The 19,187-nt window shown below is 39.8% G+C and overlaps 1 protein-coding gene across 2 annotated transcripts in view; it reads right to left on the reverse strand.

Moving 5' to 3' along the window:
* Positions 1–16,964, reverse strand: part of atxn3 (ataxin 3) — a 41,853-nt gene extending 24,889 nt beyond the window's left edge. For both annotated transcript variants that reach the window (XM_062537260.1, XM_062537261.1), the window contains exons 1-5: positions 16,815–16,964; positions 16,064–16,228; positions 15,932–15,976; positions 15,746–15,831; positions 4,024–4,090 (exon numbers count right to left, since the gene is read on the reverse strand). In XM_062537260.1, the coding sequence (XP_062393244.1) occupies positions 4,024–4,090; positions 15,746–15,831; positions 15,932–15,976; positions 16,064–16,228; positions 16,815–16,838 (387 nt within the window). In that variant the 5' untranslated portion in view covers positions 16,839–16,964. The remainder of the gene's footprint in view (positions 1–4,023; positions 4,091–15,745; positions 15,832–15,931; positions 15,977–16,063; positions 16,229–16,814) is intronic.
* Between the last annotated feature and the right edge of the window lie 2,223 nt (positions 16,965–19,187).

A 19,187-nucleotide genomic window follows, 5' to 3' on the forward strand; every position in this document is an offset into this window, starting at 1 on the left:
ACTGCATTAAGTTCAATGACAATGAAACCAGCTAATAGGCAAAATGAAATAAAACCATGCCAATCTCTTGGTATGGTGAAGGGTATGTGTTGATGTGGGGTTATTTTAATTCCTAAGGCCCAGGGGACTTTATCAGGGTGCATTGTGTCCTGGATACATGAAATAACTGGCATTTAAAAAATAAAACCAATAAAAATCTGCTAGCCTCTATGGGAATTTTAACACATAGGCAGTCCAATACTTATGACGCCTGTATTTTAAGGAAAACATTTATTTATTTACAATACATTATTCATTCACAAAGAAAATTGATCCTTAAAGGTTGAATATTTTCAGATTTTTTCCATTTAAGGCATTAAGATCGATTTCCAAAAGATGATTTTATATTGTGAACGTTAGCATGTGTTCCAATACTTTTGGAAGGGACTGTATAATACTCTGAATAACGGTAAATATGAATAGCATGATTTCATAAAATGGTGGCATGTACTAGGGAGGGGATAAACGGTTATTTTTTAAATGATTAATCTAGCGATTATTTGTTCGATGCATTGATTAATCTAACGATTCTTTTTTTTTCAGTTCGATTCGATTATCTCCCCAATTGACAAATTGACTAATAACTATATATACATGTTGATTTACATATCTGAGTAAAAATAAAACATGAATTTCTTAACATTACAATGTATGTTTATTGCTCTTAAAATTCTAAAATGAAAAGAAGTGCAAAGTAATGCATTCTAAGTCAGAGGTAGCATTCAATAAAACCTTGAAGCCTTGAAAACACTGGGAGTTGAGTTAAAGAGACCCTATGCAACTTTTTCATAGTCATAAATCGCTTAGAAATCGTTTTGCTTGACTGACCAATTTGATCGAAAACAGTAATATTTCCTCCCGCCCCCAGTGTCCCTATCCGCTATTGCAACCTAGCAGTTTGTGCAGGAGGCGGTCGCTCCTTGTTTACATCTGGAGGTCTGAGATGCCTAAGGAACAAAAAGAATCACGCTTGCAATTTATAAATATATATATATAGCCTATATATGTATAAATATACACACCAAAGCTGTAGGGGAAGCTCTGCAGAGAAATATGCAAGCATAAAACGAGTGAAAACGAAAAGCGAAACCGAAACCGGAGATGAAATCGCCAATCCTGCATAGCTTCTCTTTAAGTAGGCTTATTTTAGGTCTTTGGGACTTTGGGGCCATAGGGCCCACCTACACATAGCCCCATCCCACCCCCCATCAAATAATCATTATGATAATCATTATTACCTCCGCCAAGGAGGTTATGTTTTCATCGGGGACCGGCGTTTTTTTGTCTGTCTGTTTGTTAGCAAGATAACTCAAAAAGTGATGGATGGATTTCGATGTGATTTTCAGGGAAGGTCAGACATGACCCAAGGAAGAAACGATTGAATTTTGGGAGTGATTTGTAATTCCGTCGGGATTCCGTCGGCGTTTATGTATTTAGCTTAGTGGTGTAATGACATGGTATGGCCATGTGGTGGTGATCTGAATAGTTTAGGTTCAAATGTATGACAACCTAGGAAGAACAATGCAGGCGGAGGTCTGCGCTCTCTGAGTGCTTTTCTAGTTACAGTGCATGCAAATGCACTGTTCTGTTCTTTCTGGGCTTCTTATTATTATTACAGTGCATGAAAATGCACTGTACTGTTCTTCCTAGGCTTCTTATTATAGTGCATGAAAATGCACCATACTGTTCTTCCAAAGTATTCTTATTATTCCACTACTTCTAACGCACGCAATTCAGCTTGAACCGTTTATCGTAGAAAGTTCATTAAAACTTTGTTACATAGGTCATAGGTCAGGTGCTTTGTATTTTTCAACTTTGTAACTTCTATACTTTTACAATTACAATTACAATTTCCCCCATAGACTTAACATTGTGATTATGACATCATAATAGGGCAATTAGAATCTTATGCCAGGTGGCCAGTCCAGGTGCAGCAGATCTCTCTCTCTCAGGCTTTAAGCATACAATCTCATTAAGACTACAGATCCTGTTTCACTACTTCCTCTGTCCACAACTTTCAAAATAAAAGTCCTCACTGCAATAATACACTATTAAATCATTTAACCATTGAAACTACTCAACTATTTAACTGTTCAACAATTCCAACTGTCAGTTATCATCCACTATGCCTCCAGTCAACTACAGTGCCCTCCATAATTATTGGCACCCCTGGTTAAGATGTGTTCTTTAGCTTCTAATAAATTCATTTTTTTCCCAAATAATATAGGACCACAATTAAAAAAACGTAAAATCCAGCCTTTAATACAAGTGCATTTATTTAGAAGCAAAAAAATCCCACATTAAGAAATAATTATTTTACATCAAATCATGTGTGCCACAATTATTGGCACCCCTGATGTTAATGCTTTGTACAACCCCCTTTTACTAATAAAACAGCACCAAATCTTGTCTTATAATGTGTCACAAGATTAGAGAAAACAGAAGGGATCTTCGACCATTCCTCTTTGCACAAAATCTCCAAATCATCCAACGACCTGCTGGGTTCTCTCCTCTGCACTCTCCTCTTCAGCTCACCCCACAGGTTTTCAATGGGATTGAGGTCTGGGAACTGAGATGGCCATGGAAGGAGCTTGATACGGTGTCTGGTGAACCATTTCTGTGTAGACTTGGTCATATGTTTAGGGTCATTATCTTGCTGAAAGACCCAGTGACGACCCATCTTCAGCTATCGGGCAGAGGCCACCAGATTCTGATTTAAAATGTCCTGGTATTTCAAAGCATTCATGATGCCATGCACCCTAACAAGATTCCCAGGCCCTTTGGAAGAGAAACAGGCCTACAGCATCACCGATCCTCCCCCATACTTCACAGTGGGCATGAGGTGCTGTTCTGCATTCTCATCTTTTTGATACGCCAGACCCACTTAGAGTGTTTGTTACCAAAAAGCTCTAACTTTGTCTCATCTGACCAAAGCACACAGTCCCAGTTTAAGGCCCAGTACCGCTCCAGACGTTTGTGCTTATGATTTTGAGTGAGAAAGGGTTTTTTCCGTGCATGCCTCCCAATCAACTTGTTGCCATGTAGATAGCGCCTGATGGTTGTTTTGGTGACTTTGTGACCCCAAGATGCAACCATTTGATGCAATTCTGTAACAGTGAGTTATGGAGATTTTTTTATTTCTCTTACCATCCTCCTCACTATGCGTGGTGGCAAAATAAACTTGCGTCCTCTTCCAGGCTTGTTTACCACTCTTACAACATAATCCTAATTCAATCAGATGTTAACCACAGGGCTTGTTCTTGGGTGGGTATGGGAGGGGTGGGTGGGAAGGGGAGGAGGGTTTCTATGCCTTTGTATGTGATGTAACTGATTTGTGCATTATTACAAAATTAAAACAATTGTTCACAAAAAAAAGACCAATTGAAAATGGAACCTGGTGTTTTTCTAGGCTGATTTGACATGGAACTACTCTCTCATCTGGCGTACTAATCAAGGCAACTTGCAAACTACTGGCACTACTACTGCTTGTTGTCTATGGGGACTATTTTTTAGATGATATCACTGCGCCCATGGTACGTTTGCAAGTTGCCTTGATTATTAAGCCAGATGAGAGTGTAGTTCCATGTCAAATCTGCCTAGAAAAAACGCCAGGTTTCATTTGGTCTTATTGCACTTTCTAACTTGAGAGGAGACACGTTTTAAATGGGAAAATTACCGGAAATCTTAGTCACTTTTAAACATGATGCTAGCAGGCGAGATGCTACTGGTCTAATCTGTTTCAATGATCTATGCTAGGCTGAAGTTAAAAGTTATATCGCCAGACTCACAGAATGGCTGGATGAACATTAAAAAGGTAAATATCAATTGTTTTGCTCGAGGGGAGGTGGAAAATTAGGTTATTTCCAAAAATGGCAGAATATCCCTTTAAATGTGTGAATTTCAGAAATCACAAGATTACAAATTATTTGATTTACTGGATTATGCATAAAAGTAAATTTGGAACATGCCAACATGTGGTAGTACCTGCTGTCCAAGTTTTCGCACTGTGAACCAATGTTCTTTGTAGTTGCATATGAAAGCCTTCTCATTTCTAAAAAAAGAATAAAGAGAACAAATAATTACACACAAATTACCATGGCAAAAAAGATAGCTCACGTGGCAAGAATTGCAGAGACGTAGAATTGCAATACATTATAGCAATGTCTTCTTCAATTTAAGTCAATCTCAAATATGTAAGCCTTCGGCTTCGTGCCTGCGGCGAACCACAGCCGTGGCGATATTGGCCAACAACACCACTCCCACTCGTGTGATAATGCTTGAATAAGCCATGAAGACAGTACTTATCGTTGATCAAACACTACAGAGCTAGCAACGGCATACACTAGAGCCCAAAATCGCAAACAGTGGATTAGCGAAGGCCGATGAGCCAAATGCTTTCAAAATAGCATTTTTCAACTAGCAATATTGCCTTTCAGCTCCTCTGGAAAGAAAGTCTGCATGTGTCAATTATCAAACGCAATCTTAAATGGGCTCCGTCATTGTGCATTGCGTTCGATAATGGACAGATACAGACTTTCCTTCGAGAGGAACTGGAAGGGGTGCCGTTGGTAACTGAACTTAAAAGTTTTCTATTATAAACTCCAGGTTCGCGAACTACATTGTTAGCGCTTTGTTTATGTGTAGGGACCCAGAGCAAAATAGAGACAAGGTTTGGTGCTGTTTTGAGCCATATTTGAGCAACGTTTGAGCACCGCCCTTAGCTAATCCACTGTTTGTGATTTTGGGTTTGGGTTTGGGTTTCTAGTTTATAACGATGCTAGCTCTGTAGTGCTTGATCAACAAAAAAAAAATACTGTCTCTAAGGCTTATTTGATGCATTTTCATTCAGAAAAATACCCTTTGGTAAATTTTCGACGGAGTTACACTTTAATTGACTGAATGGCGGGCGATACCGAAGGTGGCAACAAGGAGGGCCCGACGATAATTGTAATTTATAAAAGATTCATTGAATGAAAATGCTGACTACAAATGTGGACAATACAATGCAATCAAGCATTTTGGGCGATGTAAAGATACAAGCTGGCAGCAGAGCAAATGTGGCTACAGTACCTCAGAGAAAGCGCGAGAAAAAAAAAAGAGGTGCGTTTTAAAAGCATGCAAATTTTGAACAACGATTTACCAAGGAAGCTACCCATATTTTAGAGACTATTAACATGCCTTTCTTAATTAGTACGGACTTTTAATCTGGAAAGGCAAGTTATTCAAGCAGCACACAGAATTAAAAACAACAGAACAATTTAACACAATCATGGCCATGTCTTTTGAACTTAAGTTGATTAAAAATGGGCAAGAAAATGCATTGGACTGCTGAGTCTCTGAGGTTTCCTCATCACTTTTCCTCTTTTTCCTCTTTTACTCTTGCCACTTCAGCTTCTGCCATATTGTCAAGTATATTCAGTTGCTTTATGGCGTATCACATAATACGCAAATGTGTTGAACTTCAGGGGGCAATTGCTCTGTCTCTAGTTTGGAGTTTAACACGGTTTTAAACTGGAGTTGGAGTTTAAAACCACATTAAACTCCAAACTAGCGACAGAGCAATTGCCCCCAAAGGTCTTGAGCAACCTCTAAATATTGATTCATATTTATACAATTTTGCCCATTTGTTTCAATTCCAACATACTGGTGGGGTGAGAGCATGAACTTTTAAAAAAAAAAAAAAATAAGGACCACCCTAATGTACACCTTAAAGGGGACATATTATACCTCTTTTTAAGTTAGAATTGGTCTATGGGCTATACAAAACATGTTCATCAAGTCCTTTGCACAAAATCACTCTCACATAAAGAGATTTCACCAGCTCTATTCTTGCCAGTTTCGGTCTCTTCCAAATTGAGCCGTTTAAGGGCTCTGTCACTTTTATGCAAATAAGCTGTTGCTGGCCACGCCTCCGGCTGTGTGTACTGTCAGAGAATGTCTAATAAGGGGAGAACGACCACTCGCTGAGTACTTCCGCATGGTACTGCAACTAGAGGGCGATCGCGAGCAAGTGGAGAATGAATGGAGGTGAATGGAGTTTCTCCTAAAATCCACTTTTCTCTGGGTGTAATTTTTTGTGTAGAAATCGGAATATTGCATGTGAAAGGGGGGGTCAAGGAAAATACACACAGCTGTGTATTAGATTTTTTAAGTCCCTTAATTGCTCTAAAAAGCCTTTCAAATGTGTCAATGACGTCATTCATTAGCAGGGTGCTAGTGTGTTATGGGCAACAACGACCAAGCCTGTGAGAAACCAAAGGGCCTTTATTAATTGTTCATTCAACTTTCGACCTATAACCCATATTGAGCTTGCAGAAACTAAAATCCAATCTTCGATTTTTAATGATAATCAGGTGAAACAGACCAATTTAGCCATCTAGCCCCATAGACCCCCATTGTTAGATCACTTGCTCGTTATCGTCCCTAGTGGAACTGCAGGTACAATGCAGGTACAATGGAGTTAATAGCAAGTGGACCGGCTCTCCATAAATGGGCTCTGGTACTGTTTACGCTGCTTGTTTCACACAGAGCCGGTGTCCAACCACATATGATAGACCCTGGTGCCAGGGTTGGTCTATGCAAATTCCCTTAGTATGACATCACAATAAGGGAGCCATCCAAATGGCTCACAGCAGCATACTATTCTTGACACCAAAGTCTTTCTACTGACCTACAGAAAACGGATGGATGTTTTTTTTCGCATTTGGAGTGTTTATAAGAACAGTAGAGGCCCAAATATGAACACAAAGGCCCGCAAAAAGTGAGTTTTGCATAATATGTCCCCTTTAAAGGAAACATGATGAAGCAAAACCAACCTAGTCAGAGCAGGACTCGGATCAGCAGGTGCCACAGTACACACACAGAAAACTGTACTCGGATCAGCTTGTGCCACAACACACAGAAAACTGTAGGCCTCACTCAATCATGTCCATAGAGCTCGACAGTCCTGCCCACAGCTGATTCCAGAAGTAAGAATTCAGTACCATTTCTCCATCTCCAGAGGGGTATTTCACAAAAGTAGAATTAAGACATCTGAGATAAGGGATAATGCCAGGTTTGGCATAGCGTTGTCTAGTCATCCTTGCTCAACTCGTTTCACTAACGCTAATCCAGGATGAATAGGAGCGACTATATCAAGCCAGGTGTAAGTTATTCGGAATGTGTGCACGTTCTCGTTTCTCCCCCAAATAACTCAGGGTTGGAATCAAAAGACACGAAAAATAGCGTCTTTGCACACAAGGTGAACAACCGCTTTTGATATAGACCAACAACGAGGTAAAGTTTTACTTTTTTGATTGGGAATCATGATTATTTCTCTTACATAGCGGGAGTAGGTGTGGCAGACCAACTGAATGCAAATTTACATATGCACCCACGTGTGAGAGCTTCCTTGTCTCCGCACGTAAAGTTATTAAAAAAGCGCTTGCCACCGCAAAGATGCACAAAGTATGACTATATATATCTTTATTTTGTCTTAAAACCAAATGAGTTGAAAACACCTTAAAAAAAATGTCCCCTCCACTTCCAATCAACTAAGTACATTAGGCTATTCATCAAACCTCTATCAAAAAAAGAAGCAAACGACAAGTGTGTTATTAATTATGAGGCCACCATAATTTAAATGATATCCATATGGTATTGGGCAGACTTCCTGTTGTGTTTTGCGAGTAAATGCAAGTAGAATGATAGCTAGCTGAACCAATCAGATAATGGAATTACCATTAGAATTAACTTAGCTTGGCTGTTAGCCTGGTCAGTACCAGGCTAGTTTCAGAGAATACATTCCCATGGCAACTTATGTATGTATCTCTTTTCTGAAAACAAGCCAAGGGTAAATTCATCCAGGATAACCAAAAAATCCCAGCTTAATCGATGATCTAGGTTTTGTGAAATACCCCTGAGGTCCCTCAGATCCTCCAGCCAAGGCCTCCACCATGTCCCACGGGCCCGGCTAAAGCAAAAAGGTGGCAGTGCCTTTTCTGTTGCTGGCCCCCAGCTGTGGAACCAACTGCCACTTGACATCAGAAATGCCCCCTTAATAACCCTTTTTCAAATCAAATACACATTTTACATTGGCCTTCCCTGTGCATTAATTGTCTTATCCTGTTATGTCTGTAATTAAGTGTTGTCTGTTGATGTCATCTCAGCCTAAATCACTGTTCTGTATATGTATTTATTTGCTCATCTATTCTATTTTATTCTATTTTATTATTTGTTAGCGCTATGTACAGCACTTTGGACAGCGTGAGCTGTGGTTAAATGTGCTCTATAAATAAACTTTACTTACTTACTTACTTACTTACCGACTTACTACAACTGGAGAATAAGCCATAAAATTGTAATCGTCCATGGTAGACTTAAAGGGATATTCCGCCATTTTTGGAAATACGCTCATTTTCCACCTCCCCTCGAGCAAAACAATCGATATTTACCTTGTTCCCGTTCATCCAGCCATTCTGTGAGTCTGGCGATACAACTTTTAGCTTCAGCCTAGCATAGATCATTGAATCGGATTAGACCATTAGCTTCTCGCCTGCTAGCTTCATGTTTAAAAGTGACTAAGATTTCTGGTAATTTTCCCATTTAAAACGTGTCTCCTCTCAAGTTAGAAAGTGCAATAAGACCAACTGAAAATGAAACCTGGCGTTTTTCTAGGCTGATTTGACATGGAACTACACTCTCATCTGGCGTAATAATCAAGGCAACTTGCAAACTACTGGCACTACAACTGCTTGTTGTCTATGGGGACTATTTTCAGATGCTGCGTACGATATCACTGCGCCTATGGCACGTTTGCAAGTTGCCTTGATTATTACGCCAGATGAGAGTGTAGTTCCATGTCAAATCAGCCTAGAAAAACGCCAGGTTTCATTTTCAGTTGGTCTTATTGCACTTTCTAACTTGAGAGGAGACACGTTTTAAATGGGAAAATTACCAGAAATCTTAGTCACTTTTAAACATGAAGCTAGCAGGCGAGAAGCTAATGGTCTAATCCGATTCAATGATCTATGCTAGGCTGAAGCTAAAAGTTGTATCGCCAGACTCACAGAATGGCTGGATGAACGGGAACAAGGTAAATATCGATTGTTTTGCTCGAGGGGAGGTGGAAAATGAGCGTATTTCCAAAAATGGCGGAATATCCCTTTAAAACCAGCTACAACTTGACTAAGCGATTATACCTGCTGCTCATAGAGATGCCAAAAGTTAATGGGGCATCAGCCTTGTTTAGAGAAAAAAAATGTTTTATTCGCGATTTAACTACTACTTTGATTGGTAGAGATCGCCATTGCAATGGAAAAATCAAACAAAATCTGTCAACGTTTCCCACGCCTGTCGTCTCATTAGAAATTGGAAATCAAGATGGGTGCCAGGACTGTCGGAACCGATGTGTGGCCATCCAAAAAAGAACAGTTCTCATCTTTAAAGGGATTATCCGGAGTAAAATGCACTTTAGATCAATTTACGGATGATTGGGAGTACATACGTTGAGTTGACATCAAATCATGTCATTCGGATGTGTTTTGAGAAAGTTCGATTTTACCGTTTTCAGCCAAAAACTCGTTAGCCTGGAAGTGAACCGGGCATGTCCTTTCGCCGCTACAAAACGCTATTTGTATACCTCTTCTACTGCTCCAAACAACATTACACTTACAGTGGGTACGGGTTGAGAATGCACCTTCTCCCGCAGGACTCCCGAAGAGATCCCGCAGGCCGTCAAGCCAATTTTTTTCGAGGCTAAGGCAATGTACCCAAACAACCACCAGGTGGCAGAAAATTTCATCCCGAATTTCAACTGCATTTAATGATGAAGACCGCATATCCGTCAATAGTCGACTCCTTAATCTCATTTAATCATTACAATGAAGGTGATGACTGGCGAAATTATTCAAATGACGTTTCAATGAACCATTGTTGAAATTAATGAAAATGGTTACAGAAAATCGCCAACAGCCTAACGCCGACACAGCTGATTCTTTGATTGATTCTAAGCTGTTTTGATGTAGGGGATGGGTAAACTGGCACGCTACAAACATGCTACCAATCAAATGTAATATTAGTGGGACTAGCCTACTTAGACACTTTAGTCATAGGCAACGTTGCCATGTTAATTTGGGCTAGAAGTGCTTGCTTGTGGTGGCGCTCCTGTCCGCTGCTTCTCCCAAATTGTGTGGCAAATTGGTCAACAATCAGCTTAAATGTCAAATCATATTTATTTCTCTTTGTCGCCATGGTATTGGGGGAAACACGGAGAAACGAGATGGTCAGTCCTCGTATTTTTTCTTCGCGTTTCGTTATAAGAAATATATAAGTAATAGTTAAAATCTTCTTCCGTATTGAACAGATACGGGACGCTCTTTGTTCCGTATTTTAAGGAACTACTCAATACACACACACTACAATGAAAAACACACAAAGAAAACACTAAACATATAGCCTACAACCTAATGACACATTAATGCAGCGTTTCTCAAACTATGGGCCGCGAAACGTGGAGGCTGCTGCTGGTCCGCGAGACATGGAGTGAAATTAGGTCCGGGGCTTCATCTGATAATTTGCTGCGCAATTGACTAAGCAACCGCGGACCGACAGAAAAAGAAAGCAAACGTTGCTGCTATCGGGAGGAAATGCTTGCTAATTTGATGTGTTTAAACATACAATTAGGTGTGTCTGTTATTATGATAATTTTCGAGCATAACTGCTTGTGACCTTGCTTGCTGTTGGCCCAGAACAACATGCTCGGATTCACCAACAGAGTCGCGGCCAAGTTGGTAGATACGGATGCCTGCTCTTCAGAGCCATCACCTCCAAGGAGCACTACACAGCCTGGTGCAAAACCACCAACTGGGATGGATCGAAGGGCAAGCAAGCACTACCACACAACAACATATTCCTACGATGGGGAGAAGTGGCCGCAATTGCATCGATAAGATCAACGAATGCCTTCGCAAGCCCCGAAACCCCGGCGATACATTTTCTTTCCTTTAATTTAATAAAAAAATGTTTATCTGAATAACTTTTCCGAGGTTGTCTTGTCTACCAAATCCTAAACTTAAATAGCGTAAACATTTTATCTTATGAAAAAACTCTTAGGGGGAACAGTCAGGCAGCCCTTCCTCCATATCGTAGTAGGCATATAGGCAATTTATTAGAGGGGTCAAAAAAACTCATAAAGTAGGCTAGCCTGCTACTTTTTCCAGACTAAATGTGTCACTTTAGTGATTGGCTCTTTCAAATGCAAATTAGGTGGATGGGCTTTTGGATGGGCCTGCTGCAGGTGAGAGGACAAATCCTAAGAATTTATTGTTTTTACAAAGTGCCATTATCATTGCCATATTCTCTTAAAACATAGGCTATATATTTGAAAACGAGTTGATTAAAGGTTTCTGGTGTTTCTATAATATGATAAAAGCAGAGATTGAGATTTGGAACAGTTTTTCAAATCCCACGGGGGATATTTAGACTCCAGGGTGTTAAGCACTCATTCACAACTGTCCCATCGCTAAATGCTCTCTTGTGTTGCGTGATCACACAAGTATACCTGTCGTAGTGTAGTAGTAGCCTACCTTTTAATTTGATAGGCCTAATTATTATCTCCGCCAAGGAGGTTGTTTTCATCGTGGCTCAGTGTGAAAGGAACAGGTCAACGCCGCGATTAGGGGTGTGTGACTGATGACTTATTTGGCAAGGCTATCATTAGGCTTACTATGCATGGCTGTAGGCAGCTATGAGGCCACTGAGATCTGGACCTCATCGGTTTTGAGAGCTGGAAATATGTGTTTGCTAAATATCGGTATATTGTTGTGCATGTTGCGTTCGCGACTCGGGGAAGTGAAAGCAGTTCTGTATGCAAGTTTTCATGGTGATCATCAGCGCAGCTGTAGCTGATTGTGAAAGCCGATTGGAAATACATAAGTTTAGAGCGAACGTTTCAACTATGTTTGCCATGGTAGACAAAAACACTCAAATAAAACAGTAGCCTAAAAAGTAACTGTAGTGCGTAATGGACACGGCTCTATATCCTAAATAATTTTCGAGGTTCGCCATTTGGTAATATGACCTATCCTTACTGACAATAATTTTTTGGGCACGAATGAATGGGTTTGCCCTTAGTTCAAATGGGGGCCGGGGATGCGCGCGGCAGCTGTTGTTATGTATGGAGCTGGCTTAACAAAGTTTTGTGCGTTATAACGCATAAAACTTTGTTAAGCCAGCTCTATATATATAGATAGATAGATAGATAGATAGATAGATAGATAGATAGATAGATAGATAGAGAGAGAGAGAGAGAGAGAGAGAGAGAGAGAGAGAGAGAGAGAGAGAGAGAGAGAGAGAGAGAGAGAGAGAGAGAGAGAGAGAGATTCATGCATGCTGCATTACCGTGACCCTATAGCTTGTGGATGTTTTTTTTTCTCATTGGAATACAGCAGGACAGGATGCCTTTTATCTACCAAACGCAAAAGCTGAGATTGTTGGAAGGACTAGGCTACTCAACAAACTTGTGTTTCGTTTCTGGGAGATCTCGTTATCGTTTTGGATTGTCGGATTTTATACTTATTGTATATATAGGATGAACAAAGTCCATGGATTTGCTATATTAAATCCAGTAGCCTAATAATTAGGCTATGTGCCACGTCCGATTTCGCAAGTGGTGTAGTAGGCTACATTTAAAAATCGACAGCCGTCTGTGAGATCCATTTCATGAAGAGCAATTGTCTTGTGCGATCATTCCCCCTCCCCCACACTCGTCTAACCAGTTCACTACATTACAGCCTACCGGCACTGAGGACGACTGCCTCCCCCTCTTCTCTCTCAACAGTGCACTTGAGCCCGACACTATGTCAATGTAAAAATGTGTGTGAGTGTGCACTGAACCACGAATTCACATATTAACTTTTCTTTTCAGCAGACATCGCAAACAGAAAAAAAATCGCAAAACAGAAAATCTTTCATTTTTTTAACAAAACGATGACTTTCCTCTTGATGGGTTCCGGAGATGTTCTTCGAGTGAGATCCGAACCCTGGTCGCTAGCGTACGACGCATGTGCTTCAACCAGTTGCGCCACAGTTCGATTGTACTCATCGTTCTGCTTTATTCGGACCATGGAGTTGAAACGCCGATCAAAAGTTCTGACATGTTAAACTGACGTTAGTTATTAATTCACCACATGATAAAATGCTGTCATATAGCTTGACGCCCAGCAGCCTATGGTAGTCTATGCCTATCTCTGAATCAACATGAACATGCATACGATGCATACGTTGCTGGAAACTTATTTTGCGGAGCTAGGCCTGCTAGTCGATGGTTAGGGCCTACAATGAATCACCAAAATGTCCATCTTGTCCATCTCTTTCGTCTTCACCTTGACATTGACAATAATAGCCTATTCACGGAAATGCGGTCTTGTAACCGTAATGAATTCATAAATTAATCTAAGGTTGCCTTTCGAGTATTTCAGGTTGAATTGAAGGCTATTTCCTTCTGATAGGCCTATAGGCGATTTTCTAAAACCATTTTCATTCATTTCAACAATGGTTTATTGAAACGTCGTTTGATTAATTTCGCCAGTCATCACTTTCATTTTAATGATTAAATGAGACGGATATGCGGAGCATTTCTCTCCCTCTCCATTGACCAAAACGTTGCTCTGGCATCTCTGCTGGACTGACTGAGTTATAGGCTACGTCGAGTGAGAGAGCTGTGAGGTAGGCTGTAAAACATTCGAAAACTGCAATCTAACATGCCGAGCGTCATGTCTCTTTTCTCCGCTTGTCACCGGCGTCCTCGGGTTTTTCCATGAGCCGAACCTTCATATTATTAGGGCGGTCTATGTTGCCCCCTTGCGGTTGCAGTTTTAATTAGAAAGTCCCGATGCTTCGGGACTCCCGATGTGCGGGAAAGAAAGGAGCATTCTCAACCCGTACCATCTGTACGTGGTAGTGAGTAGAGGGTCCCTAAAGTCAAACCGAAGTATCCCCAGGTCTTTATGTGGTCTGATAGAGAGTCCAGAATGAATTTAATCAGTGGTGGACGAAGTACATTGATTATGTACTTAAGTGAAAGTATAGATGCCTTGTGTCAAATATTACTTGAGTAAAAGTGAAAGTACCCACTTTGAAGTTTCACTTAAGTAGAAGCATAGAAGTATTTGCCTTCACATATACTTAAGTATTAAAAGTAAAAGTACTTCAATGAATTATGGTTCTAAAGGCTTAATTATAGTTATAATTTATCATTTTCACATCAAAGCTCCTGCTAAATCAGCTTATATAAGGTGAAATAATAATGCCACTCTTCAAATAGTTTCTTACATTTGTCTATTTAAAAGAGTATAAGCACAAAGCATTAGAAGAGAATATGTATTTGATACCATGCTAAAGTTGCCTAAAAAGAGGAATATAAAATCATCAATTGACAATTGATCTTAATGCCTTATTAAAAAAATGCAAACTGCAAACAAACAGATTGCCATGGCGCTTTTTCCAGTAGGCCTATTAGCCTGTTTGATGCTCATTGAGCTCAATGCAAATCAAACAGGCTAATAGGCCTACTGGAAAAAGCACCATGCCAATATTTAGCTATGGTGAAGGGTATGTGATGATGTGGGGCTATTTTAACGGCCAAGGGAACTTTATCAGGATGCATATATCCTGGATCCATGAAATAGGTGGCCTTTAAAAATAAAAATCTGCCTGCCCCTATGTTAACCCTATGTGTTAAATCCCCATAGGGTTACATAGGGGGTCAAATACTTCCTTCCCCCTAGCATTTAGGAAGAACATTTATTTATTTACGACACATTCTTCAATCACAAAGAAAAATATGATATTATGATAATAAAGACAAAGTAATTTTGTTGTCGTTTACTACGGTAAATATGATGCTCTTTAATTCATTTATAAATGGTGCACTGTCACTTTTAGACTCTTGCCGGCTCCACTCAGTGGCTGCCCTCTAGTTTATAAAACGATATAGTTATCAACAATGCACTCTCTCCCTTTCATGCACGCTCACACCTTCCCAATTAGGCCTACGTTATGAGTAACGTTATGAGTAACACGTAAATTAGATTTACTGCAATAGAGATTAAAGAATAGGCTTTCATCTCTAGGTAACATGCTGTTTTGATATTGACATTGTAAATGTAAACATTCTCTAAGAAGAGTGTTAAGCAGTTTGCAGTAATGTTAACCACAACATAAAAAAGATAGCGAAAAGCCAATGATAGCTTTAGTGCGTGGCGGGCCAGATCGGCGGGCCGCATTGAAGTGCGTTCGGGCCGCAGTTTGGACACGTGATTCGCTTTGCCAAAATGGAACGAGAGGGTTTTTCATAAACGTAACGGAGTAAAAGTAGAAATGTAGTGGAGTCAAAGTACAAAGTCTCACCAAATATAAATACTTAAGTAAAGTACAGATACATCAATATGCTACTTAAGTATTCGTTACCGTCCACCACTGAATTTAATCGAGTCAGTACCTTTCTGGAAATGTTGCTAAAGTGTTCCCCAGCTGCAGCTGGGGCATGGCCTAAAACTCTTTGTATTTCCAGATGGCAATTGGAGAAATTAATGAGAAACTTACTTTCGGAAACTAAGCTCTCTCGGAGGAGGGGCAGGATAGTCGAGCTCTATTTCCAGTCATGTTTTTGCAACAACATCAGAAATACCATATACTGTATAGCCAATATCACAAATACTGTCCTTACATTGGGTCGATCATTAATCGCTGGTATTCCCGGCTGTTGAAGAGGATCAGCTCCAAACCCCATACTCCAAGAGCATTACTGATTACCTTCAGAGTAACAATCACAGAACAAAAATTAAAACAAAAAAATAAAAAAAGGAGTAAATAGGGACTTGTGTGAGAGTAAAACTGGGAATTCATAACTTACTTGAATCGAAAAAAACCCACTATCATCCATATTGCCAGAGGGTTGCTAGGAAGGACAGAAAAGAATATAAACAAATTGCAATCACCAATAGCAATAACCATTAGCTAATAGATTAAAAGAGCTGGAAACTACCTGCAAGAAAGTTCTGTACTCTTCGCTGGCTACACCACCCTCTGCCATTCTCATCCGCTCCTCCTCATCCAATTGATGAGCAATTGATGACAGTTCAATTGGCGTGAAATACTCTCCTTGTAGAAGGTTGTTCAGGCAGTGTTGGGCACATAACGAGCCCTCCTGCTGTTTACCAACAAAAAAAAAGACTCTGAACTTAATGAATTTGGACAAAATACAACGCAACAAATTATCATATCTGCCATGCAATCAGGACTGTAATTATTTGAGTTGTAGTCGCCAAGCAGTAGGCTACTAGGCTTAGATGACAATATCGTAAATTCACATACTTCATCCCCTATTATGTTTAAACTAACAGCCCCACAGTCTATAATTGTAATCATTAACTCCAATTCCCAGTGACCAATGCATATCAGGAAAACACTTAATGAACAAGGTGCAACTCGTGATCTGAACGTAAGTTAGCGTTGTATGAGGAAATTGTTGGAGTCTGAGATGAATCATAGGCAACCAATAAACATGTTAAAACGGGTCTAGGTTGAATAGATTAACCTTAATGTTAGCGGTTAACTGACAGAAGATGTACTATAGGGTTTGAGAGCATATTAAGCAAGCTATCCTTGCTAGCCTATTGGCTATGTCCCTGCAGCAGCTAACCTAGCAGCCAACTGTCTAACCTACCAATAGATTAAGAATAATCAACATGTTTAACAGATTACAACTGCAACTGATATGACAAATTGGGGCTTACTTTTTCGTGAAAAATCGTGTCCATGTTCAGGTAACTTGTGCGAAGCTTCGAAACTACAGAAGCGCACTAGGTAAAAGCCCTTCTCTTATTGGGCCGTCGACTGCGTTTCTCATTGGTTAGCTACACGATAACACAGCCTACAGAGTAGCATGTGAGGTTTGTTAGGTTTCCGGTGTTCTATTTAGAGTTCCGTCATATAGCAAAATAAAAGTGCGGATGGATGTCGTGAAGAGAAGAAGACTTCCGGTTTCTGAACTGGTTGAGGTTCCCGCTCTGGTTCCACGTGAGGGCGCTCGCGAGCTAATACAGAATGAATGGTGTTGTGTAGTCTGCACAGGTCATAAACCTACTTTTTGATATATATATATATATATATATATATATATATATATATATATATATATATATATATATATATATATATAAAATAGAAATAGGCCTACAATTTCAGGAATTACCAGTGTACGGAAGCATATTGCATTCATGGGGAAAAAAACGGATCCTGTTTTTCTGAATTAACAAGTTTATTATCATTCCATGTCATTCCAGAAAAACAGCCTAGAATATTCCCAGAAGCTACAAAAATATATGGCGTGACACTATTTCATATCAGCTGGGTTTTCTGGAATACTGTAGGCTACCTTGCAGTCTAGGTATAGAAATGATGTTGAAATGTGAATTTAGCCATTTCCTTTATTTCCTTGTTATACAGCAGAAATTGATTCAGTCTAAAGGCCATATACAACCCAAGAAGTGCTACCTAACCTAGTCCCATATAACCCACCTTGACCTTTACGATCACAAAATACTTGTAATCCCAATCATTTCAAAAACTACAGTAGGAGCCAAAGCTTTTTGTTACCGTGCACCCCTCCTCTGGAATAATCCCCCTCAATTCGATTAGCAGACACCCTCCCTATTTTAAGTCTAGACTTAAAACATACCTCTTTGGTGCTTCCCATAGGTATGGTGCAGTGTGGAACTTCAACCAAGCAGGGTCTTCTTGGAATGGACCACCTCTGTGCTCATGTGACTGGTGTAGCCCCAGTCATGCGTCCCATGGTGGCCACTGACCACACCTGCGTTGGTGCTGACTACCCTCCATCATGCCTTAGTTATGCTGCTATAGCACTGTCATGGACTTTTCATGTGTCACACCGTACAACTCCTCTTCTCCCCTCTCCCTCTGTCTCTTTCAAGTCTCCCTCTTTCCTCCTCTCTCTGTTTTGTCATTCAACTCCTTCTATTTCTCCCTCTCTCCCATCTCTCCCTCTCTGACTTTTTCTCTCTAGTATAACATTATATATTACCATATGCTTAATACTAATCATCATGACTTATAGTACTAACCCACTCTGTATCTCTCTTTCTTCCCCCATACCTCACCTTTTGTAAACCATTACCTGTCATCAGCCATCCTTGTGCCTGGTCCTCATTACACCTGAAGTCTCATATGACTGCCCTACCATTGCCTGTTGTTGTCCGCTTGCCCGGATTCACACATTTCTTCAGCTATGAGGTTAATACACAGGGACAGTCAATATGGTATAATATGATTTTGTTTTTCTTAACTTGCATAATGCACTGTCCAGCAGCTTATTAACAATGTGGCTAATACACAGGACATTAGTATTAGCATAGGATTGTAAAATGTATTTTGAATAAGGCCTTCCTCGCCTCACAATTTACTTTTAGGCCTAGATGCCTGATGACCTAACCTAGGGCGTAGCCAGCATTGGTCATGGGAATTGTTTAGCCTAGCCTAGCCTAGCCTACTTTATTATCTATTGCCACGAAAGAAATGTGGAAAGTTTATGGTTGCATGATCATGGTAAAGAAAACAGCAGGCTACTTAATAAAATGAAAACATTCTAGAGATCCATTAAGCATGAACCTGCATAGCCTTTTTGATAGATATCATTGCATCAGAATATTGCATAATAAGGATTCAACATAATACATATTGCATAAAAGATTGTAAAGTACTGGAGCCCACCAAAGAAAAAAGAACATGTTTTAAATTACCGTAGGTATTTTGTACACAATTTAATTCTTAAAAAATATCACAAAATATGTGTACTGATTTTCAACACTGAGTAATTAGTAAAGTCAGATTATATTCATTTAAATGTTAACCATGTTATATTTAATTGCTTTAGAAGAAAAAAGATCATTAATTGATTCATCAAGTAACAAAATCAGCTTATCAGAAAATCAGAAAATAAGAGGATATGCATACTGTAGCAATAAATCATAAGAGGATACCTTTCTCTGTTAGGCACCAAATATTATGAAATACCAAATGTACTTATTCTTATGATGTCATTTTCTATCCCAACCCAGAAGACATTTTGAGTTTACAGTAGATCCATA

Source organism: Sardina pilchardus, chromosome 5, assembly GCF_963854185.1.
Source record: "Sardina pilchardus chromosome 5, fSarPil1.1, whole genome shotgun sequence".
NCBI classification, from domain to species: domain Eukaryota; kingdom Metazoa; phylum Chordata; class Actinopteri; order Clupeiformes; family Clupeidae; genus Sardina; species Sardina pilchardus.